The sequence below is a fragment of the Protopterus annectens genome, chromosome 7.part0 (assembly GCF_019279795.1).
Source record: "Protopterus annectens isolate FY-2018-M chromosome 7.part0, PAN1.0, whole genome shotgun sequence".
Lineage (NCBI taxonomy): Eukaryota > Metazoa > Chordata > Ceratodontiformes > Protopteridae > Protopterus > Protopterus annectens.
Window position 1 is genome coordinate 794,455,455 of NC_056739.1, and position 26,488 is coordinate 794,481,942.

Consider the following 26,488-nt stretch of genomic DNA (forward strand, 5'->3'; position numbering starts at 1 on the left):
TCTGAGTCTTCCCCCAGAAAGGATATCATCACTGCAGACTCACATTCGTCTTCTACTCTTGTCAAGGAAATCTCCTGCACACCTAGTACTGAAGGTGTTGGGCCTCATGTCAGCCTCCCTTATTGCAATTCCCTGGGAAGGTTGCACATGAGAGTCCTACAATGGCTGCTATTTGCTCAATGGTCATTCCAGCAACTACCTCTAACACACCTAGATTCTCATAACAAAGACTTGCAAAACAGATCTAAACTGGTGGCTCCAAACGTGCAACCCCTGATAGGGTGGGGGCATCTTTCAGGGACAGACAGGCCAAGGCGAATGGACCAATTTGGAATACAATCTGCACATCAATGTTCTAGAGTTGAGGGCAGTGTTTCTAGCGTTGCAACACTTTGCTCCCCTTCTTCCTCTAGGGACTATTGCAGTTCAGACGGACAACATGTCGGTAGTCTGGTACATAAACAAACAAGGGAACCAAGTCCTATCAACTATGCAGAGAGGCCATGAGAATTTGGCAGTGGGCAGAGTCCACGGTCGCTTTCTGATAGCACAGGCTGAGCAGTGGTCTCTGAAACAGTCAGTGGCCAATGAATGCCAAATGCAGGAGCTACTTTGCCCTATTAGGAAGTATTTCCTCCATTCCAGAAAGCCAGGAACCTTCACAGGACGATAATCCTCATTGCTCCATTCTGGCCTCACAAATTCACTGCATTCGGGGACCCTGGATTCTGGACCCAGAGCCGGATCTGTTGACTCACTGTCACTCCATCTAGCAGCTTGGCTGCTCCAACTTAGCCAGGTCTGATCTCTTGTCACCAGCAGTCCAGAATATATTAGTGGCTTCACATAAAGCTCCACTACTAAAACATATACTAGCAATGGAAACGGTTTGTATATTCTGGGCGAACACACACCGTTGATCCTTTCCAGCTCCTTTGAATAAGATTTTAGAGTTCTTAACAGACTTATTTCATCAGTCAGATCTCCTACGCTACCTTGGAGTCTAAACTTGCTTGCTATCTAAATTAATGCCCCCCTTGAACCCCTCTACGCACCTTGGAGTCCTAAACTTGTTGCTATCTAAATTAATGTTGCCCCTTTGAACCTGCCTTCTTGTCCATTAAAATTTTTGTCCTGGAAAACTCTCTTCTGGTAGCATTACTTGCTAGAGCTAAGTGTCTGAACTTCAGGCTCTCTCCATCAAGCACCCTTATCTGATCTTTCACTCTGACAGAGTTTCTCTTCAACCAATTCATCCCCTCCCTAAAGTGTGTTCTATTAACAACATTAATCAGTCCATTGAATTACCCACTTTCTTCAAAACCACTCCAACAAAATGGAGTATATGTTACACAAATTGGATGTTCACAGACAGCTAAGGTTTTATTTGGATAGAACAAAAGATCACAGGAAAACAGATCAACTCTTTGTGGCTTTTGCTGATAGCAGGAAAAGACTTGCAGTTACCAAAGAACTCTTTCAAAGTGGTTAACGGATTGTATAATCTATGTATGATTCTGCAAATCAACCCTTCTAAACAAACCCAAAGGACATTCCACAAGATCAATATCTACGCCTTTTGGCTCATGCAGCTCGCCTACCTCTGGATGCCTGCTACCTGGTCTAAGCCACATACATTTATTTCTCATTATAAAGTAGATAAGGTTTCTAGGGACAGGCAACCCTTTGGTTCCACTGTGCTCAAGAACGTCCTCCCGTGAGTTCCTCAGGATTTAGGAGCTAGGGATGCTACCCATGTGTAGAACACAGCGGGCAGTTGAACTATCACATATAGGAAGAACGTTCTGATGCCTGGCCAGAAGCATTTTTGCTACTGTCATTATTCTGTGTACATAGTTGGTATACACATATACTATATATATGTCTGTTTATCTTATGTATAGATGTATGGCATGAAAACTAGATCTGAGGTAAAGGCAGAGGGGATTGTGGGTATTAGATTGTCTGGACATAACTTCTATTTTTCTGTCATACACTTCTTAACCTTCTTTTCTTTTGCTATTTAGTTTTGCAATTATTTTTTCCTCTATATTTGCAGTATTTCATATTACCATGTTGTTTGTGGAACTTTAAGTCTGAAAGCTACTACTTTTTTAAACATTCTAGATTTGAAAAAATGCATAAGAAAAGTTTGTATATGAAAAATAAGTGTTAATTGAACTGTATCATGCAAACTTATCTGCATTCTTTCATGTTGCATATAATAGGATACTGCGGGGCAAGTTGATGGTTGATACAATTACTATTTCTGACAAGCAGTCAGACAAATGCACCATGAACCTAATTCTAGAGACATCTGGACTCTGCTATTATTATCTTTGTCAACAAGACACTGATGGTCAGCTGGTTTGCAGTGTTGGCCACATGTTTGTTTTCAAATTGTAGCTACCAGGTCATCATCTTCATATTGTACAGAGAGTTTATTACTCCCCTTCTCCTCACATAATACATTTTTATGAACACGTTTATTAAGTTATTACTTAAAATATAGGCACACACATATTATTAAAAAAAAGAAACAAACCCACTTTTTGAAACTATAATATCAACAAGCTTTACAATAAAAGGAAAATAATTTTGACCAAAAGTAAAAATACTATTTCCCAGAATGTTAGAGCCCTTGACAGTGAAATAAACAAACAACTCAGGAGCGTAATAAAATCCACCAAAGCCAAGTTTGAGACTAAAACACCTACCCAAACTAATGACAGTCACAAGGCATTTTTTAATTATGTTTCTGATCTCAAAAGTGCAGCGCAGCAATGTGCTGGGCTGATTGTGAATGATGTTACCTACAGTGAGGCTGAAGATACAGCACACCTACTAGCCAATAAATTTAGATCTAATTTTACCTCTGTCTGTCCTTCAAGATACATCTAAAACTGTCTTGCCTCCAGCCCAAGACCAAGTCCTAAAAGTGTTATCAAAAGCTAAAAAATACTGCATCAATGGGTCCTAACAATATCCCTGGCTGCATCTTAAATAGCTTGACACATTTTTAGCCACACCCCAAACAAGACGGGTCAATATTAGCCTCTATGCAGATTTTCTACTAAGGGAATGGAGAACAGCTTGAGTCATTCCTCTGCATAAAAGATGACCTTCCACAGACCCAGACAATTAGACCCATAAGTCTGACCAACCTCATATGCAGAGCTATGGAAAGATTATCATGGAACTAATCATTAGGGCATAGGGAAAATCCAATCAGTGGACCTGTCTCAATTTGGATTTGTCAAGGGCAGGTCATGCTTACTCAGTCTGGTGGATTTTTTTGAAAAGGTCACCAAAGCAATGGATGAAGGCAAAATGGTGTACAGTGCAAACCTCAACCTGGCCAAAGCGTTTGATACAATTCCTCACTTAGGCACAGAAGAAAGCTAAATAAACTGGGAATAGACCCCCCCCCCCATGTTACCGTCTGGAATGCCAACTGGCTCACAGAGGGGATGCAGGAAATTAAAGTAGGGGGTATTATACCTCCACTAGGGTTGTTTGCTGGGACCTCTGATGTTTGGCATCTATTTTTCTGAAGTAAAAGTTAATATCAACGGCCTATGGCTGACTAAGTTTGCAGATGACTGCAAGCTGGAAGCAGTCATTGAATTCCTTAATGACTTAGCTGTCCTGCAAGAAGGTTTGTCCCAAGTGAATAACTGGTGCCAAAATCATGGACTGAAATCAAATGCCAAACAAATGCATTATTTTATCCTTTGGGAAGTCATCTACTGTAGGGAACTACCACATTGACAATGCACCCCCAAGAATTGACCCAGTTGTTTGGGATTTGGGAACATTTTGACCAACAATTGTTGTTAGAAAGTCTTCCTTTATTGCACAGCTTATAAATAAAGGGATTGTGTCTAGTTATGTCATTGTACCCCTTTGCATGCCCTCATTAGGCCAGTCATTGAAAATAATTCTCCCTTTAGCAAGTTTCTATCCAGGCACATGCAACAGCTGGAATGCCCATAGAGTTACCTTACTAAAAGTATACAAGGCCTAAACAACATGTCCTTCATGGACAGGCTCAAAGCCCTGTGAATATACTGCTTATCCTCTAGACAAGACAGAGGTGACCTGTGACTAGCATGCAAGGTATCCTCTGACCCAGTAGTGATGAATTTACTGCACATCAGCAAGTCAAATGACATCGGAAATACTCAGTATAGGGATCTGAACCTCTTCTGCAACATTAACTGAAAGTTTGAAGGGACAGATAGATCTCACTGAGGGTACTGCAGCTCTGGAACAGACTCCCCATCCACATAAAACAAAGTTCATTCCTGTCCATATTCAAGTGCAGGTTGGATCTAGGGATAGGATTCTGAAAATGTACCCAAGGACTGCCCCAATACTACTAATGGACAGAGGCAGCTCCTGAATGCTTTATTTTATGCATTGGTTCCCTCAAGTTTTCTATGGTATGATCCTAATTATTCTTGTTAGGGGTAATATATAATTATCAGTCATGGGATGGATAAGGCCACTGTCTAAGCAAATGGGATAGGTTAATTTGAGCACAAAAAGGTCACTTGGCTAGGCTTAAAATGGCCTACAAGGGCAGCTAGTATTGTACTTTCCAGTGAGCTTATAATGATTGCCATCCAGACAGACATCATGTCTGTAGTCTGGTACATCAACAAATAGGAAGGAACCAGGTCTTATCCTCTTTGTCACGAAGCCATGAGTGTGTGGAAGTGGGCGATCTCCACTGGTCATTTTCTGGTGGAAACGTACATGCCGGGGAAGTTCATCATTCTAGAGGACAGGCTCAGCAGGTCTGTCCTCATGCCTTATGATTGGTCTCTGAATCTTTCAGTAGCGAAACAGGTCTTTCTAAAGTGGGGTCAGCCTTGCTGCAATCTCTTCGCCTGTCCTTCCAGTGCAAAGTGCAGAGAGTTGTTCGCTCTGAATCCCCCACTAGGGCAGTCCCCCAGAGATGCTGTGGTTTATGCTTGGCCCTCCAGTCTTCTGTATGCTTATCTTCCACTTCCCCTGATTCCAAAGTTCCTTTAGAAAGCTCAACGGCTGGGGAGCTCAGTCATCCTCATTGCCCCATTCTAGCCTCGCCAAGTATAATTCCCTTCTCTGTGTTCTCATGTAGTGTGTCCTCCCTGGACATTGGATCTGGATCTAATTTCTCATCCCTCAGTGATTCCACACCCAAATCTGGCCAGTCTGAAGCTTACTGCTTGGTTGCTCCAGTTCCCATGATAGTTAGGACTCCCGGGCTATCTTCTCCAGTTAAGAAGATGTTGGTAGCAGCTTATAAATCTTCCACTAGGAAGGTTTATTCTAGTAATTGAAAATGTTTTTCAATATGGGCATCTCAACATGACTTGGATCCCTTTACTGCCCCAGTTTCTGCTATCTTAAGATTTTCTGGAAGGTATTTTTCAACAGGGGGCCAGTTTTTCTACTGTTAAGGTTCAACTGGCAGGAAATATTGTGGCTTCCCTGGCTTCTTCTAAGCTTTGTAAAGCCTTTTTGAATGGTACCTTTCTGCTTAGGCCTTCGATCAAGGACCCAACGCTGCCTTGGGATCTTACTCTGGTCCTTCAAGCCTTAGTTTCTTCCCCCTTTGAACCAGCAGCTTCCATGGATCTGCAGTTCTCGTCTTGGAAGACAGCCTTCCTGATTGCCATTACTTCAGCCAGAAAGAGTCTCAGAGCTCCAAGCCTTATTGGTTAAGCCTCCTTATATGGTCTTCCATGGAGACAGGATGTCCTTACGCACTAATCCTTCTTTTTTTCCAAAAGTGGCTTCGGAATCAAACATTAATCAGGTAATCCATCTCCCTGTTTTCATTCCAAAATTTCAGAATAAGGGAGAGCATAAATTGCACCTGTTGGACATTCATAGGCAATTACGTTTTTACTTGCACAGATCAAAGTCCTTTCGTAAATCTGATCAACTCTTTGTTTCCTGCACTAAGCCCTTTTTAGGGAAACCAGTATTGAAGGTCACCATTGCTCGTTGGATCTCTCAGTGCATAGTTCTGGAGTATTCAGCAAAAGAATTATCTCCACCAGGTCGTGTTTAAGGCGCATTCTACTGGGTCTGTGGCTACTTCGGCTGCCTTTTGTTCCAGAGTTTCTTTGGATGACATTTTCTCTGCGGCTGCTTGGGCATCTTCGCATACTTTCATCTCCCACTACCATTTGGATCTTCTATCCAGAAGCAGGGCATCCTTTGGCTCCACCGTGCTCCGGAATTTCCTTCCATGAGGGCCTCCCAGGAGTTTGGTAGCTGGGGACTCTGTCCCGCAGGTTGAAGAGCAAATGAAAACAACTTTAGATAGTTTTTGGCTAGAGGATATCCTGCTAATATTGTTCAAGAGATTAGTAGAGAAATTGTAACTAAAAGGTGTACATTATATAAACCAATCATCTCTTTGGACTTTGACACTAATACAATCACGAAAACACTAACTTCAAGACATGACACTTTTATCCTACCATTTAATCACTGTTCTCAACAGATAGTTAACGCTATACATGAAGCTTGGACTAGTGTCTTTGAACTAAATCCTGAATTTATGGACATAATAGGAAATACACCTAAAATAACATTTAGTAGAGGTAGAAACTTAAAAAATCTGTTTGAACAGCACACTAATTATGAATTGTACAAAAATTCTAAAATGAACAAATGTGGAGCATGTCATGTCTGTAGATTTATTAACGATGGTCCCTACCTGTATATCTACAATTATGTTAAGACTATTAGATGTCCAGGTGTATGTAACTGTAATTCAAATATGGTGGTTTATGTAGCATCCTGTACTGCCTGTCACGCGTTTTATGTAGGGAAAACGATTAGAAAACTTAAAACACGAATCAGTGAACATTTACGTGATATAAAAAAACACAAAAAAACCCACAAAACAACCAGTGCTCTCTATAACCACAGTATCAATTGTCCTAATTTTAAAAGATTTATATTTTTCATTATTGATAGAACATACAACAAAGGAAATAATGGTGGTGATGAAAAAATGATATTAGAAGCCAAGGAATGTTTGTGGCAACTTAGGCTAAATGCCACAACGTTGCCTGGCATTAATGAACAAATTTCTATATCTAGCATATTAAAGCTTAAATTGCAGTTTATTTAATATTTAATATTTATTATTTAATATTTAATATTGCTTTTCCGATATCATTACACCACCTCATTTTTTAATGTTCTTGTTACATATTTTAATGTTTGTGTTTATATTACATATTTTATTGTTCTTGTTTATATTACACACTATATATTTTAATGTTTTTGTTTACATTTATATGTTTAACTACATTAGATTATTATGTCACTATTTACATTATATATATTTATATATTTATAGTAAGTTTTTAAATATCTATATTATGAATTTATTAATATTTATTAATATTTATATATATTTTTTACAATTATTTATATTTAATATTTAATATTTACTATTTATATACATATATAAATATTTAAACATTAAGATAATCATAATATTTCTATATAGTATTATTTTGACATTGTAACATTTTCATTTTCTGATTATGATTCATTGATTTTAATGTACATATTAATATACACACTACATTTCGTGATACTGTGATTGTTTTATAACATTATTTTTTACAAATATATATATACAACACAATTCATACATCCTATGTTCACCATTATCTGTCCCTACGGATGCAAAAATGCTATAGTTTAAACACATTTCAAAAACACATTAAATGTTATATAAATACAAAAACATTAAATAGAAGGAAAAAGTATTTTAGATGTTTAACAAATATCGAGCACCTTCATATTTACTTGTATATATATATATTTTTTTTTTCATTTTCATGTTGTAGACTATGGGCAGCAACTGTGTGTTCATTTTGTTTTTTAATTAATTAATTAAGTTCAATGATGTAAGGCCTATTAAGGTTCAATTAGTGAAAAGTTTACTATATAAGGATTGATGGTAGTGTTCATTTATTACTCTGAAGATGCCCTATCTACTAGGGTGAAAGCGCTTAGTCGTTGTCGTTGGTTTTACTTGTCTGCGGATTTTGTTGGTTCTATTCAATAAAGGAGAACTTTTACACACCAGGATCCAAGGTTCGTTGGGTTTCTATTGCGTTACTAGTTTCTCGTTTGTAGAGGTTTTGACTTTAGATAGAGGTTATGTACTCACCATAATGTTCCATTTGAGTTGTTGCTTTTCATTTGTCTTCGTCCGTCCCTCCCTCCTCCCTCCTTCCCCCTGCCTTACATGGGCTGTGTGGTTGACTGGCCAGAAGAGACATAGCCTTTACTTTGGCATAACCTTGTATTTTCCTATGTTGCTCTCTGGGTATTTTTGGCCAAGCGATAAAGCCTTGAGTCAGGTTGGGATGCTATGGTTGGCAGCAAACTGGATCTGAGGGGAGGAGGGAGACAGGGGCATTATGGGTAGGGGAGGAGCTTGGAGCTCGGATCTGATGCTGGAAAATGCGGCCGAGTCGGATCCTTCCGGGATCCGTGTCCCACATGTTGAAGACAAATGAAAAGCAACAACTCAGATGGAACGCTATTGTGAGTACATAACTTCTTTTTTCCTCTAATTTATTGAAAACCATCTCTTGCAACAAAGTTGAAGCATGAACTGCTTTTCGCTGAACAGCTGCAGGATTTTTTCCAACCAGTGTTTTCTTTCCACCTTTTCTGGTTGATTTTCTTTTCAGATTCTTGAAATTTCTTCTTTGCTGGCATTTAGGCAGTATACTTATAAGGCTGTAGCTGAAGTTTACCCAAGCTGAGTTTGCTGACTTTCTTTCAGAGTTTCTCTTTCACACTGGGAGAGCTGAAATTAAGCTGTTGATTAGGGTGCAGCTATCTTGGAAGTCTTCTTTTGTAAGAACTAAAGGAAAATACTATGAGTTTTAAAAGTCAGGCAAACGTGGATTACACTCTCCTGAACTGGTGTTATTCTCAGATATGGTAGCAGGATTTAGTGTTCTGGAGGAAGAAGATTAACAAAAAGGGAATAGACAATTAGATATATGCATTCATAGAATGAATAAATTCACTTCCATCTGGTGATGAGTTATTTGCATTTTTCTCTGATCTGTATTTTAAGTCAATGAAGTGCACAACTGGGTTTGTTATACTCCCCATGTCTTTTATTTTTGTTTGTTTTGTAACTGAAGAGGAATTCCACTTTGGAACCAAGGAGTCTTAACAATAGTTTAAAATAGTCTTGGATTCTTCTCTGAAAAATTGACAGGACATTATCTTCCTTTAGAGAAAAACAAAAGGGTTTATGTTCTTTGTTGTTATTACAAAAGGGGTGGTTTGTCCCACCATGGATCTCAGCTACTTTAGTGAGCACTTCTGGCATGTCAGATGCTCTCTGTTGGGGGGGGGGGGGCTGTTTGCCACTTTCCTGTGGCTGCATAATAAACTCATGTCGGCATATCTTTGTTTGGGTCCTAAGAGGAACTTCCTTAGATTTGTGCTGTGTGAATTTTACAAATTGTACCAGACCTACTTTCAGAGGAACTTGCCAAAAGAGTTGTCAAAAGCTCTCTTGGGTAACCTGCCTGTGGACATCCAAAAAAATCATCCCTCATCTGTCTAACCTCCAATCCATGACTAATGCATTTGCATTCTAATGCAGCTGATGGTACATCTAGGGCAGCAGGCACCAGCATTGCAATCCATCGGCATGCCTGAATGTGCCTGTGTGACATCATGGAAGGCATCTACACATCCTTCATCAATACCCCCTTTGACAGTTTTATCCTTTATGGACCTAAAGGGAAAGAAATGCTTTACAGAAGTGAGTAGATAGGTAAGACCATCTTCTTCTTAAGCCACCTCAATCATTTCAAGTAACAGACGAAATTCCATATCATGGTTCAATTCATTCTACCTCTTTTGTGGAAAGATGACTAGATATGCTCCATAGATCTTCAGGATACGTACTACCATATGAAGATAGCAAAGCAATCCAGGAAATTTCTGTCTTTCTGGCTGGGAGCCATTCACTTTCAGTTCAGAAACCTAGACTTTGGTCTCACCACAGCCCCCAGTGGTCTTCACCAAACTGATGGGAGTAGTAGCAGCATATCTTAGATGGTAGGGGTTCCAGATGTTCCCTTATCTGGACAATTGGCTCCTTGCCACACCAGCCAAGGATCTACTACTTCAGTGCAGAGAATTCTTGCTCCGTCTAGCTCCACATTTGGGGATTACTGTCAATTCTTGTCAAGAGCCAGATAATGCCAGTGCAATAGAATCTGTCAGATATAGTCAGATTCCTGTAGTCCAGAATATTATCTCTGAATAAGGTAACTTCAAATGTCCTTCTCCACTATTTTCCCCCACCAAGACTAAATTATTGACTTCTGGGCTTGATGGCTACTTTGATCACACTAGTCCTTCATGCAAGATATCACATGACAGTCCCGCAGTAGACATTTTCTGTTGAGTGCTCCTTGATGTTGCATCCCCTTCCTACACTAATACTTCTCACACCAATATGCAAGAAACAGATCTGTTGGTGTTTGACCTCCCCTATAGTGTCATGGGGTCTACTATTCTTCCCTCCACTCCTGGTAACCACTGTGACCATAGATGCTTCTATTCTGGGGTGGGGGTGGCATTTTGTAGAGAAGACTATTCAAGGCTGTTGATTGATGAGAGAGGCCAATCTTCACATCAGTGTCTTGGCAGTCATACTAGCACTGTAGGCCTTTCAGGACTCCCTCTCCAAGTGATCTCCATCCAGACAGACAACATGGCGGTGGTCTGGTGTATCAACAAGCAAGGAGGAACCCATTCATATCCACTGTGATAAGAAGTCATGAAAGTCTGTCAATAGGTAATGTTTTCCTGTCCGTTTATAATCGTAGTGCACCTCCTGAGGATTTCCAGTGTTCTGGTGGACAAACTGAGCAAGTGACTGGGGCTAACCTTGCTGTGATAATTTTGCTTCATACCTAAACAATATGTGCAGCAGTTACTTTGCCCTAATCAGTCCCAGAGACAGTCACAGAGAGACCCTGTAGTCTACTTTTGGGCCTCCCAGGTCTCCTTTATTCCTTTCTACCATATCCTCTCATAACAAAGTTTCTTCAGAAAGCCAAGATGTGCAAGGTCAAAGTTATTCGCATTGCTCCCTTGTGGTCCAGGCAGGTTTGGTTCCCCTTTTTTTGGCCTCACCTAATAGTTCACTTTGGGTGTTGGACGTCATACATCAGCCTTCTGGTCAGCCTCATTAAGACAAAAAAAAAAAAAACTGGAAATGACTGCTTGGTTTCCCCAATTTTAATGATGTCTAGGAGTGCCAGGCTGTATGCCCTAGTTATTCAAATCTTATCCTCACAAAAAAAAAAAAAAAAATACCAGAAGGGTTTACCTTAGCAAGTGGAAAAGATTCATAATATGCGCTTGCTCCAGAGGTTTAGGCCCTTTTTCAGCCCAACCCCTCTTCCATCAATTTTAGATTTCTTGGCAGAATTATTTCACAAGGGATCCAGTTTTCCAACTTTCAACGTACACTTTGCAGTTATTTCCAATTTCATGTGGTGCAGAATCAGCCTTCCATTGCTTCTGTAAATATTTCCAGGGCTTTTTTAAACAGAACCCTCCTTTTTAAGACTTCCAGTCAGGGATATGGTTCCCCTTGGGACATTACAGTCAAGCTACAACTTGTGACTAAGGCTTCTTTCGAGCCTACCTCTTCAGTGAGCCTAAAATTTCTGTCTTGGCAAATTCTGGTTTTAGTGGGGATCGTATTGGCAAGGATTATCTTGGAGCTTTAAGCCTTATCCTGCAAACCTCCTTATCTGTTTTTGTATAAAGATGGAAAAAATCTTTGAGAAAAAAATCCCCACTTCCTTCCAAAGGTGGCATCTGAAACCAACTTTAATCAAATGATTAATCTACCAGTGTTTTTCCCAAAGTTCCCAAACAAAGGAGAGTATACCTTACATTTTCTAGACGTTCATCATTAACTTGGGTTTTATTTACACAGGACAGAGGATACCAGAAAATGCTATCAACTCTTCCTTGCCTACTGAAAGCCCAAATTGGTTCAAGAAGTTTCTAAAGTAACACTGTCAAGGTGGCTTCCCAGCTGTATTTCCTTCATTTATGAAAAGATGGGTATGACTTTAGTTGGCAAACCAAAGGCTCATTCTACCAGAACACTGGCTACCTATACTACCATTTTGAGTTAGGGTTTCCATTGATGAAATTTGTGCTGCAAAAACTTGATCTGCTCTTCATACTTTTGTGTTGCACTTCAAGTTGGATGTGCAGTCCAGATCCTGTACATCCTTTGGCTCCACCATTTTATAGGTCCATAGGTTCATAGATGTTTACTAGGCTAACAACCACAAAGGCCTTTTTAAGCCTAGCCATGCATCCCAAATCTCTGACAAGTTCTGATACCCTTGATAAGTGTAAGCATGGGCCTGGGAGATGAACCATTTACAGGTTACCTGTTTGCATTAGAGACATAGGTGCCAAACCAAGGATGAATTTCCAGTTTCCCATCCAGTTGTCCAAGTTGAACTTGTATTGGGTTAGGGAGAAACTCTAATTCACATGGATGGGGAGCCTGTTCCACAGACAGGGTAGTCTCTGGGATACATACCTGTCTCCCCAGCAGGTCTTGTTTATATCACAGGCAAGGTTTAAGTCTTTAGAACGGGTAATTCTGCTACCGTTTGTTTTGTGGATATGCAGGAGTTTATCAGAGTGGGGTCTGACAATGCGATGTATGCCAGGCATAGATGTCCCTTCAAAAGCCTGTAGGAGACAGAATTCAGGGATGGGGCCTTGAAGCTGTCTGCATAGGAAATATTATTTACGCCCTGTATTCTTTTGCCTTCTTTGAAGGTTGGGCATCGGTCTGGCAACTCGGTACTGTAAAAATCAACTGTCAATCATGAGCTGACTGGAGTTGCGCTGTGGCGACCCCTAACCGGGAAAAGCCGAAAGACAATATATTCTTTTAGTGATGAACCTCTGTGGCCATTCCAGTTGTTGGACATGCCTGGTTAAGTACATACCAAAGGGTGCATTGTACTCACTGATGGGTCTGATGAATGCCAAATACAGTGGAACAATGTACAGCAAAAAGTATTGGCTCCCGATGGTCAATAAAGGCTTTGATAAAAGACTTCAATGAAAGAAAGAAAAAACTACTGCTTTAGCGTAATGCAGTTTAATTCCATGCTTTCGCCAGATAGACTTCATCAGAAAACACAAATACAAAATATCTACTACACCCAGTTATATACAAAACCACACCTATCATTAATCAGTTAAAACAATTACATAATTATGAAGTGCACATTTAAAAACATCCTAAAAATCAATACTTCTGTAGTATTAAAATTTTATTATTTATATACTTTTAGCTTTTTATATCTCAAAAAAAATTTTATTTTTATAGATTCATTTATCCCAGGTCTTTTATCAACCTCTAATCTGCCATAATGTCTCTTTTTGTTCAAGGTCATTTCTAAAGTCACCCCCCTCCCCAAGTCCTTCATACCAATTTCTAAAACAGAAAACATTTTTTTAATATTTCCTATATTACAATGTATGTTTAAATAGGGCACTTTTTACATCTTTTGTTTTTATACTATATACATGTTCCATAATACATTTCATTGAACTACATGTGGTCATTCCTACATAGAATGCATCACATCCACTGCATGAACTGATGTAAACTGCTCCTGTTGTTCTGCAGGTGACATGACCAGGAACTTTAAAAGTTTGTGGGCAGTGTGGTAACATAATACAAGGTCCAACTAATATATACCTACAAAAATTACAATGTCCACACATAAACATGCCCATTTCCTTGTTTATTCGCATTACCGCAGATTTAACTCTAGTATAATCATTCTGTAATAATTTCTTAATACTATGTGGATTTCTGTATACAAAGTTTGGTCTTAACCCTACTATTTTAATTAAATCCACATTGCCCTTTAACATTTTCCATTATGATAGTTACCAGGGATGGATGACTTCCTAAAGGATGCTATTATGCATTTCTTGGCATTTAGTTGTAGTCCATGACTCTGACACCAGTTATTTGTCTGTGTCAGCCCCTCCTGGAGAACATTTGTGTCAGTGTGAGATTCAATGACAGCTCCTAATTTGCAATCATCTGGCAATTTAGTCAGCCAGAGACTACTGACATTGGCCTAGACTTCTGAGAAGTAAATGCCAAAAAGGAGTGGTCCAAGGACTGATCCCTGAGGGACTCCACTTGTGACTGGCCTCTTTGTAGAGGTGGACTCCCCAATTCTAACTTCCTGTGTCCTGCCAGTTGGCTATCCATCAGGTGACATACGAGTTTGTACCTAACCTCTTGAGATTGTCAACAATGCCCGAGTGGGGTATTGTGTCAAATGCCTTGACCAGGGCAAGGTAGGCAGTGTGAATGATTTTGACCTTGTCCATTGCTTTGGTGACCTTCTCAAAGAAGTCCACTAGGTTGAGTAGGCATGATCTGCCCTTGCCGTAACCAAACTGGTTTGAGTCCAGTGTCTGGAGGTTTACTATATCTCTATTGATCGTCTCCACAATGATTCTTTCCATGACTTTACATATAAGACTAGTGAGATTTATGGTTCTGTAGTTTCCAGGGTCTGTGGATGGCCCACCTTTGTGCAGAGGGCTGACTGTTGCCTTTCTCCATTCATGAGGCACAAAGCATGTTTGGAGCTACAGTTAAATAGTAATTCCAGAGGCTCTGATAGGTCATGCTTCATGCTATTTAGAAGGCATCCTGGGATATTGTCTGGACTCATTGATGCAGTGTTCATGGTCTTAGAGCATTAAGGACCAGTTTCCTAATGATATTAGGAGGAGTTATATTTGATTATATTTCCTGAGGGAAGGTAGAGAGGGAGAGAGGAATAGCTGCTATATCTTCTGGCTTAGTATAGGTGGCTCCATTTACAATGAGCTCTGCACATAATTGTGTATTGCCTTTGAGGTTGCGGACATAGCTAAAGAATGCTTTGTGGTTGTCCTTGGCCTGGGAGGCCAAACTTACCTCATTTGGCTTTGGTAGACTTTGTTTGTCCTCTGAGATGTTTGTTTAGTTTGATGAGAGTGTTTTTATCTTTCTGGGTGCTGTACCTTCTAATTTTTGCCATGAGTTTCTTCCTCCTGTTATACATCTGATTGATTTTGTGATTCCACCAGAGTGGCTTGTTTTCTGAGTTAGTTCTGTACTTCTCCCTGATGGGTACAGCAGTATCTATGCAGCTATGAACACGCTTGTACAGGGTTTCTGTGAACAGTTCTGCATAGAAGCCTTAATGCCCTTGGGTCCCTGTGAAATAGTCTCTGGATCCGTAATAGGATTTTTAAAAAGGAATTTGTGTGAATCAGGAACCCTGAAATATCTGTCAGGTTTTCTGGGAGCAGGAGGCAAAGAATCAGGGGCCAAACTAGATTCCAAAAAAGCATCATCAACAATGTCTAGTACAGGAGGAATAGCTAAAGGCCTATGCTGAGGCAGGAGTAAGAAATCTCTAAGCCTCTTTTTTGAATCAGAGAAATCCTGGTTTTCCCAGTGGAAATGCTCCCTAAGGGTATGTAAGGTTTCACCAAAAGAAAAATCCTCTGGAGAGGAAGCAGAGGGAATAGAGTCCTCTGCATCTGAATCCTCATAAGTAGAGAAGGGCAAATCCAGATCATCATAAGAATCAGAATCTTAGTCAGAAGATTCATAAACAACTTCAGTCTTAGGTCTCTTTGAAGGGGGAGGTTGGCTTCCCCTGATTAGAGTTATAAGATCTTCAGCCATTCTTATCATTTGTTTTTAGGCATAGAGGCCTGAGCATGCAACCTGGGCATTGGTTTTTTAGGCATGGTTTGAGATTTAGACCTAAATGAAGAAGGAGGCGTCGGTTTAATATGCAAGCCCATAGGCCTGAATACACCCTCAGATGCCGGTGCCTGCACAGTGGCTCCGGACCCATCCAAGGTAGAGACATCCACAGATTCCATAGCTGAAGTATCTTGCACCGTGCCTGCACAGTGGCTCCGGACCCATCCGAGGTAGAGACATCCGCAGATTCCATAGCTGAAGTATCTTGCACCATACCGGACTCCGAATGGATCTCAGTAGAGGCCTGCGAATCAGAAGTAGTGGGTATCAGGGGCTGCGAAAGCACCTCACTGAGTACCAGTGAACTGGCGACTGGCTTAGGAGAAGCGTCATCGGCAGTTTTGGACCTCAGCGGCCTGTCTCTGTCTTTATCTTTGAGGTTTTCCGAATCCCAGTAATCGAATGGCTAACCGACATTTCTGGATAATTAAACCAAGAACCAAAATATTTAGAGGTGAAAATATACCGACGACGGATAGTGCGCTGATTAAATAAAGCACAAAACCAAGAGCAAGGTATGTCGTGGTCAGGGCTTAGGCAAGGAATACAGTACGAATGAAAATCTTTATGAGGTAATTGCTTTCCACAAGTAATGCAATTATTAACTTTTAATGACATCGGTAAGGAGCAAGAAAAAGTTTCCCCAACAGGTTACTTAGCTTTAGTTGAAGACTTCGGTTCTGAAACTCGAAAACGAAAATTTCAGGAGTCTGCCAACCAGCACTTGCGAACTGCTTCTGCTTCGGGCACCGCACGTCAAGAAAGACTGATGCAATGGCATCGGCTGCATGTTTTATACCCCTGACAACCTGACGTTATGGAAGAAGGGACAGCAACCAACGCAGGACCCAGTACTTTGTTAATCAGGCTGACTGAGGGCTACTGCAAGCAGATAACCCAAATGTAATGATTGCAACAGTGAAACACGAAGAACATCTGAGTGCATGCGTAATGTGGCAGATCCTAGCCCCTGATAAGCAATTGACCGTAACTTTCTCCTTACTCAGCCTGGTGAGAGGGACATCAGTGTGTCTTACGATGGAGTCTCCATTGACTAGAATGTTGGATTGTGTGTTGACTTGCCTTATGGGCTTATAGGTAGAGGCTCCATGAGATGTAGCTCTGTGTGTTGATGTGGGTGTTGTTTTGAAAGTGTGTTTTTGGGGCTTCTGAGGATATTTCTTATTTGTACTTTGTCTAGGAGGTCTTAGTGGTTTAGGAAGGTTACATGTTAGTGCCTCAGTATATGTGGGTTTGTATGCCTGCTTTGAATTGTGCATGATGGGTGCAGCATGTGTACTGCTGACAACCTTATTGACATTAGTACTTTTATGTGAGAGCTTTCCCTCTAGTGACATTGTGTAAATAGATCTCTCACATACCATATCAGTTTATGTGAGAACTTTCCCTCCAGTGACATTGTGTAAATACATCACTCACATACCATATCAGTTTGTTTGAGAATTAACTGGTTGTCAGTAAATATGAGGCAATTTCTACATTGCCTCAGGATACCCATATCCACCAAGCCAGTAACGGAGACAGTAGGAAAGTTCATATCCATGTTAACAGACCCTTTTTTATTGATTAGACTGTTGGAGTGAGAATATCAGTCACTGACAGGAGTATCTGGTTTGCAGCTATGTGGACAGTGCTTGTCACTGCATACTAGTTGTCCTGTGTGCAACTAGATATTGGAGAAATTGCAGTTGTGCTTTTACAGGAAAAATGTCACTCAAGGTGTCTGAGTCTGTACAGAGCACTGCCAAACACTTGAGGGGAAGTTAATACGTAGACCCTGAACATTTATGGATGAAGTATTTAGGCAGATATTATGAAGTTAGAAACAAATTAAGCAGTACTTACTAAAAACAAAGAATTGGCTGTCAAGAATAGTGAAAAGAGGGGAGTTGCATGAATGGCTACTACTAATACTGGTCTCACCACAGCTTCACTCTGTTGGGATACAATACTCCTTTGCTTCTTCTGTCACCAGAAGCAAAATGTTAGCACCAATCCCAAGAAGAGAAGCAGGCCACAGCCTGTCTGGTGATCCACAGTCTTGTCCCAGATGATGCAAGGGTCTGTAGGTTTGTAGCCTTTTTCTGGTTGATACCTTGAATAGCAGTCAGACCAATCGGTATGTTAAGCACAAGCACTCATTCTCCAGCCTGAAACAGTCAAGAATCAGTGCACTCTGCTCATACTCTCACCAGGATCAGAATATGAGCACAGATTCCAAGCTGTCACATATAAAGGAGTTATTAGGATTTCTGGTGATCAGCAGTCTCCAGGACATAATGTCACTGTACTACTTCTCTCACCAGGAGAAAACAGAAGCATTAATCTCAAGATGACTACTGAGAGCCAGAATATGGGCTCTCAAATAACTGGTGGTATTCCAGTAGATGCTTAAAGGTAAGATGAAAAAAATGGTTTATCCTAAACACTGCAGTGTGCAGTAAGCAGTTAGATATGAAAGTGGGTAACTTAAGTTTTAGCTGTATAAAAAGTTAAGTTTTAGTGGTGTGCCACTATTTTTAAAAGAGCAAGACAGATTGAAAGGAGGTGGGCACCTTTGTATTCTGGTACTGTGGAATACAGTAGGATGGCCAATAAATTTAAATAGTGAAGGGGAGTGATTTCACAAAATGATAATTTTGTGCTTACGCACACCAGCCAGTAAAAGGAGAGGGGCAGGTAACTAGAAAGACAGTGACTCACAAGAGACAGAGCTGTGTTCTCTTTTGAAGTTTTAATATGCATTTAAAAGCAGAACACAAGTAAAACATAGTGTAAAGAAGCAGAACTTTTCTCAGGTCTTGCGAAAAGATGCTTTGCAAGTCAGTTGGGAACTTCAGCTGGGTTTGTGTCTTGCACAGGAAAAGTCATCTTCCTCCAGGATCATTGAGTTCACCTCAACCAGCTAGATCTTTGGGCAATGATTTTCATCTTAAAGGTTTGGAAAGGGTAGCTGAAACCAGATTCTCTCCTGTTTAGGTTGGACACCCAAGTTCTGTTATGTTACCAAACAAAAAGGGGCTGCATAAGCAGTAGAATGACGGTGTGAGTTTGTAAGTAGGTTGTATACCAGGACATCATTTTCACAACTGTTCACACCATGGGGATATGAATATGTGCCAGACTGTCTTACCTGCATCTCCACCTCTAGTCTAAAGCTGCAGGTTTGGGAATCCTGTCTGACCAAGATGACCTAGAACAATGTCATCCCTGAGATTGATTAGCTGACTACTCGAGACATGTGGTCCTCATTTTTCTGCTTGGCTAAACATGACAAGGGATCTTGATTTTTTGCTGTTTCCTATGTTGTGGCAAAATTCATATATATCCTTTTAGGGGGTTTTCTTGACAGCACATGTCATCTTAAAAATAATTTTCATCCTTTTTGTCCCACAGTGACTAAAAATTATGTAGTTTCAGGTTCTGGTCATCAGTATTGCAGAAAATTATCTCAGTACAAGCCAAGAAAGTTTGAGTCCATACGATGTATTCCAGGGGTCTGTGAGCTCACCTAGATTTTGGGCATCGTCAGCGACCTCGTAAAAAAAAATAAAAGTTGCTCCTCTCACAGTCAATTTATAATAAAGAAAAGAAGAAGAAAAACAGATTTCCCTGTGTGCAGCTGAGATGCTTAATTTCCGCATTTGCGACTAAGCATCTGCTTGCCCTGAGTGTTTAGAGATGGAAAGAAGGAACAACTTCCGCATTTGTGGCTTAATCTGAGCAGCTGCTCACTTGCCCTTTGTTTTCTGCAGAGCAGTTAGAACTTGGAGGGAAATTTAAACTACTGTTCTGTTTCCTCAAGTAAGGTCCAGGATTTGTTGTTCTCTGCTGACAGAAATTACTGCAGAGCTGATCTTGGTGAAATTATTGAAAAACCCTGGCCTGAAGGTATTTCTTTAATAACGCCTTAAAAATGAAGTGAACTGTGCAGATTTTTACAGAATGTTCAGATTTTTGCGTTGTTTGGTCTGTTTGTCATAAAATTGTGTTTACTGGGAATATCCCTGTTAAATCATTTTGGACTGAAGTCAGAAAATAATGGCAGACGTTTGTGCTTTAGACTTCATATCCTTCAGAAAACTCGTACTAATGCAAAACTTGTTCTATCAATTTTCTAAGCTTGAAAAGCAATATTTAAAATGTGTCCTTAATTTTGGCCATCTGTCTCCCACCACATTATGACACGCTTTGTGCAGATTTCTTGTGCTGAAGAGGTTGAGAGGTATGGTGCGTGTGTAAGAGGGGAGACAGGTTTGTGTGTGTGTGTGTGTAAGAGGGAGGCAGGCAGGTACATGTGTGCGTGTGTAAGAAGGAGAGAGGTTGCCAGGTCTGTGTGGATAAGCGGGAGGGAGGGAGGGAGGCAGATATGGGTGGCGTGTGTGTGTGTGTGTGTGTGTGTGTGTGTGTGTGTGTGTGTGTGTGTGTGTGTGTGTGTGTGTGTGTGTGTGTGTGTGTAAAGAGGGAGGCAGGTAGGTGTGTGTGTAAAGAAGGAGGGAGGCAGGTAGGTGTGTGTGTGTGTGTGTATTTGTGTGTGCAAAGAGGGAGGAAGGCAGGAATGTGTGTGTGTGTGTGTGTGTATTTGTGTGTGCAAAGAGGAAGGAAGGCAGGTAGGGGTGTGTGTGTGTGTGTGTGTGTAAAGAGGGAGGGAGGGAGGCAGGTAGTGGTGTGTTTAAGAGGTAGGTAGCATACCCTTCAGCTGTCCAGGTTTTTGCAGAATATCCAGATTTTTTACCTCATAATTTTAGTCTGTTTCTCAGAGAATTGTGTTTTTCTGGCAAATCATTTAGGACTGAAGTCAGAAAAACAATGGCAGACATTTGAGCTTTAGATTTCATATCCTTCAGAATGTTCGTACTAATGCAAAACAACTTTCTTTGAGCGGTGCGATGTGTGTGCAGGAGGGAAGAAAGTAGCTGTGCATGTGTAAGAGGGAGGGAGGTGGGGATGTGTGCATGTAAGACATAAGTAGCATACCCCCTCAACTGGCCAGGTTTTTGCAGAATGCCCAGATTATTGCCCCATATCTTTGTCTGTTCTGTGCAACTGTTTTGTTTAGCTAGCTAACAAATGGTATCAGTACTATGGTATAGAATTTTAAAACAGTGTTAGTAGCACAATAGGTAGCATGTTTGCATTTTAATGCAGAAGGCTGTGGGTTGTACTCCCACAGCATGTAGATGGATTGCTGATACTGTGTTGTATTTTCAGGGGGTGGGGTGCTGAAATCATGTATATGTCCTCCTTTGGATGAGCTGCCTAGTAACTATGAATCTGTTTGCAGTTCACCATTTTTTTTATGTAACATAAGTAGATAATTTAATCTTCAAGGGCAGTAGGCACTGAATTGATATGTAGACGAAACACTGAAATATAAAGTTGTTGGTTAGCAGCAACCTTTTCATTGGTTACAGATCTGTTTAAGGTGGAATTAGATGACTTTTACTTCTGCAAAGATTGTGCATATTGATTGATACTAGTGGATTGTAATGACAGAAGTTTGAGTGGCCTTTTATGGTTGAAATGTTCTAAATTGGGCAGTTTTGTCATTATTGGTTCATATGTTTTGTTTCACTGCTTACTGGAAAAATGTGCATGGTCCTAAAAATGTTCGTGAGGGACCTATGCTTTGAAAACAGCCCAAAGGTAAACTTAATCCGCCACTAGCCAGATGCATTTTCCTTGAATGTGGGTTTCAGTGAATTACGAGTTTCAAAGGCAGAGAAGTTTTAATGCTAAGTCTGTTTTCATTGTGAGACTGTATTGCTTTGTTTAGCATTAGCAAATGTCTATCAGTGTTTTTGCTATAAAATTTGAAATAAAAGTTTTAAATGAAATCCAAACATCTGTAATTATTGTAGAAGTAAAGCAGAAAACAGTATACACACTGAGAATTTTGAACATTGTTTATGGCAACTGGGGGGATAGCCAAGTAATGGGACACCGAAATGGCTGTATGGGAGGGTTGATCAAAACATAACACTGCCACCTATATGGGTCTGCCAAAATATTTCCTTGATAAAACGTGTCATCCAGCTTGCAAATTTCAGAACCACTGGGATAGAGAATATAAAAATTGAGTGATAAATATAAGAATCAATAGGATGAGGTTAGAAAAGATTGGGGAGTGAGATTAGAAAAGTAATTTAGATGGGAACAATTGCAGGGCAAGTATATGGCTCCAAAGTATGTAACAATATCCAGAACTTTTAGGATTTTTGCTTGGAAATATTTCTATAGGTATTTTTATACCCCAAGCAGACTGCTAAGAATTTTTACTTCGGGAAGATGGCAAATGTTGGAGGTGTGATGGGGAAGAAAGAGGTAACTGAGAGTATAATGAGTTGGCAGATTTAAAAAATTACCCTACAGGGTACTCTGTCAGAAATATTGGGGGAGTGCATGGCTGTAACTAAAGAAATTTGTATTTTTTACCTGGAACACCGGCTCTGTAGGACCTAGACACAGCAAGATGCTGTTAACTCTCTTGGCTGCCAAAAAAGCAATTATTAGAAAATGGAAATCAAAATCTAAACCAACTATATTTGAAGTATTACAGTAAATACTGTAAAACAAATGAAAGAACTGGAAGTAGGATCTTTAGAAAAGAGAAGGAGCAAATTACAATGGAATTTGTATGAACAATACATGAAAAATAATGTTGAGGAGAAGACATTATAAGGGAGGACAGGAATTGAGCAATTTATGTAATGGACTGAATGCAATTGGGTACTTACGTATTATTGCAACCAGATTTTCTTGGTAATGCAGGTTGATTTCTGATGTGTAAAGTGGTACAGATAATGCAGTAAAAAACACAGAAACAATATTTTCTTTACCATTTTTAGTTTGCTTAGGTAGGTTTGAGTTAAACACATAAAAAAGTAATGTTTTACTGTAGGTATGCCCTTTCACAGATACCAAAAGCATGGACATTCAGTCATTATTTGATCGGAGGATAACACCATTAGCAAATAAAACCTAGGCAGTACTGTCCACTTATCAAGGACAAAAAAATCCTACAATCACATATCATGCTCATCCAGTATCACCACATTGGATAACCTGATAGTTTTACTGCAATAAAAGTTTCCTATCATGTGTGTTTGTTAAATTTGGCAACCACTTTCTTATTGTACTTTGCAAGCTTCTATTGTACAGTTTCTTTTAAAACCCTGTTGGCACAGCTTAAAGAAATAAACAGATTACCTGAAATCATTTACATGTCTCCCAGTTTTTCTTTACAGAATTACATCCACACAATTACAATAAATTAGGACTACAGCTCCCAAATAATCCTTTTGATAGTAGAACAGTCACTCTGCGAATTGAAACAAATCCATTTTACGGTAATCTTTTCCCCAATACGATAGCAGCTGAGCCAGTTGAACCGTGCGTCTTAAAGTACGCATAAACAAGAAGAAACCTTTATCGGTTCTTTAACTTCCTGAATGTAATACAAACAAACTTGCTTGATCTCAATAAAGACATTAAACAACATCTTACGCTATTTCTAACACTCCTTTCAGGTCAACACACGTATTCATGCAACCATCATGAATCATGGTCATTGTATTCATTGCCTGACGTCTGTAAAAACACACTACCCACAAACCTAAATGTATCCCTTATTCATCTTCCAAACCCATCAAGAATATCCCAGAACACTTCAATACACATTAGTCAACCCTATTAAACTAAAAAGACATTGTTTCACTCAAACATAACCAATTTCCGCATATCTCAAATCTGGTTGCGATAATGTGCAAGTACCTGCAATTGTTATAAAGAAATAAAACATATATGAAATGTATGAAAATTAAAATGTTAGTTGGGGTTGTTTTCTTTTATTTTCTTTTAATTATGTGTGCCTATGTCTTAAATGATAATTTAATAAAGGTGTTTAAAAACGGTTTCTTTGCCAGCCACAGAATCATGATACAGTATTATCAGGGTTATGGAATGGGAATAGGCTGTCTATTTTTGGCTGCATGCCTTTGAAAAATAATTACCATATATTTTATAATGATTTGATTTTATATAATTATTTAGTTCAGTAATTACTGTACTATCTTTGTTGATATCATAAGTAAAGGACCTTCTTTTTCGCACATCAGGACATGTTTCTGGTTGCAGCCATGGGCCCACCTGGAGGTGGTAGGACTGTGATCTCTGGACGCCTTCAGAGTCGATTCAACCTCATCAATATGACCTTCCCTACGGTGAGTTATTTTACTTTGGAATACTGTACGATTATGCCTGTGTGCCTGTATAAATCTACACAATTAAAAATAATACATATGGATCCAGTGCATGGATATAATAGAAATAATTTTTAGTTGTGCTGTTGGGGAGTCGGGCGGTGTACAAATCAGCTTATGATTATTGAAGCCATGTGTTAGATATATATATTCAGACATTTATAACAGTGAGTATACACTTCTGTTTGCTAGACTGTATGTAGGAAAATATAGTCGCTTAGATGCATGTACATTTCTGTTTGTTAGCACGCATATATTAAAGGGTTAAACTGCTCTTAGCTGAGAAGCAGAAAGGCATCCAACTGAATGTAATACAAAACACTTAGTACCTGGCACAACCTTCAGGGAATTACAGGTAAAAAATCAGGTCAGGGAGAATCGAAAGACTGCTTTCATACAGAAACATTCTCAAACAGAAAAGACTCCCTAAGATTATTCACCTTGAAACAGAATACAATGAACAGACTGTATGACATCCGAGAAATACCAGAGTACTGACTTTACAAGTTCCCAACAGACTGGAAATTCCAAAGACTGCTTTCATGTATATAACAACATTAAAAGTGTATGATGTTAGATCTGATTTTTTGTTAGATCTGGTAACTGGAGAACATCATCTATGCTGCCTAAAAAGTTTAACCTGAGACAGTAAAGCTATAAAACTGCACAGTATTGTACATGTCGTCTGTTATATATAAAAGTTATTTTATTAGTACTGCGCATAATATAGTGCTGAAAAGGTTAATAGTCTGCAAAGTTCAGTACATTAATCAGACTTTGGTTTCAGCAAAGGCACCAGCAAGCAGCAGCAGCACAGACATCTGCATTTAATTTTTCAGTGGCGAGCCTTGTGTGTATTCGAACACAGGGGGAGTGGTGCCTTGTATAAGGTCACTTCAGTAAAAGCGCAGTAACTAGCATTTATATATGTAATTGAGTCCTCAATAAGAGCACTTCAGTTTCCACAGTTTGCAGTAGTACAGTTCCCCAGACATCTGGATCCCGAGTGAGACTGCCGTGCAGGAAGGAAGTAGTGCCATAAATTCTCCAGGTCGGTGAATTCTCAGATTTCGGATCTGCATCTGCCAGCTTTGTTTCATCAGCTTTTCAAGTAACTGCAGAAGTTTTCTAACCATCTACAGTAAGCAGTATGGCCAACTGTCCCTATAGAACTGGTAAGAGATCTTTTGTATTTACATGCAGTATAGATGCCGGTAAGGAGGGTAGTAAACAGGGTCTTACACTTAATATATCAGAATGACCAGATAACATTTTGGAGAGACTATTTAAATCCTTATTAGGGCAAGTTGACAGTCAGGAATTATGCAAATAGGTAGTAACATTTGACTGGTATTTTCTACAGAAAAACTTGTGGTATGACAGTAAATGTTTATTGTGTCAGTCATGTAAAACTGCTTTCTGTGTGCAATGTCATAAAAGTACAGTTTATTTATTTTTTTTATTTATTTTACACTTGTCAACCAGGAAAGTCCGATTTGGACTGAGCCAGTTTTCAGCGGAGGCCCGGGAAGAAACACTCCAGACGCATGTCTTTGTAATGAGTGGCCTCAGCTCATTTCAGTACAGTTCAGACTGTTAATGGTAAACAACCAGATAAGGGTTGCATTATTTCCCGATGTTAAACAATTATGGCCTTTCACCACATGTAAAATGTTAATTTCAAAGCTACAATAACAGTCAAATCAAAACTATTGTTTTGATGCACAGATTTTCCTGTACATCTTGTTACATCCTTTAGACAAAAGTACAATAAAGTCACTGCACAGCACAAAACCGATAGGGACAGAAACAAGGTTCATAGTGAACTGATGGAAAAATTTCATAAACTTAAGAGACAGAGTGAGTTCAGAGAGTTCAAAAATGATGTACAAACACTTTTTCAGAAGTACTTAAGAGCTTCAGAGTCAGGAGAACAGGTTACTAAGAAATATCAGACAGCCCAACCAAAATTACAAGACAAAAAGAATCTGGTTAGTAAGGAGCTAAAGAAAGAAATTCCAGACCTTGCACAGCAATTAGCTAAACTGACAGAAAATAATTTACAGCATAATATTTTACATTTAGAAAATGGTTAGCGTACACAGCAGAGTCTAATGTATGGACAAATGATTCCTAAATGTTTTAAAGCTTTCATTCAGTTAAAGCAAGATACTTATCAGTTAAACAGTAAAGTAGGATGTATGACAGCCGTTCTTATGACATACACATAGGGACAGCCTCTCATAGCTAAGCTGTTAGATAATTTCATGTATTTTCTTTTCAGCTGAAG

General features: G+C 39.6%; 1 protein-coding gene across 1 annotated transcript in view; it reads left to right on the top strand.

Moving 5' to 3' along the window:
- Window positions 1-26,488, top strand: part of DNAH2 (dynein axonemal heavy chain 2) — a 6,636,854-nt gene that overhangs the window by 3,962,911 nt on the left and 2,647,455 nt on the right. Inside the window, exon 51 of the mRNA XM_044077324.1 lies at window positions 24,055-24,159. Coding sequence (XP_043933259.1) covers window positions 24,055-24,159 — 105 coding nt within the window. The remainder of the gene's footprint in view (window positions 1-24,054; window positions 24,160-26,488) is intronic.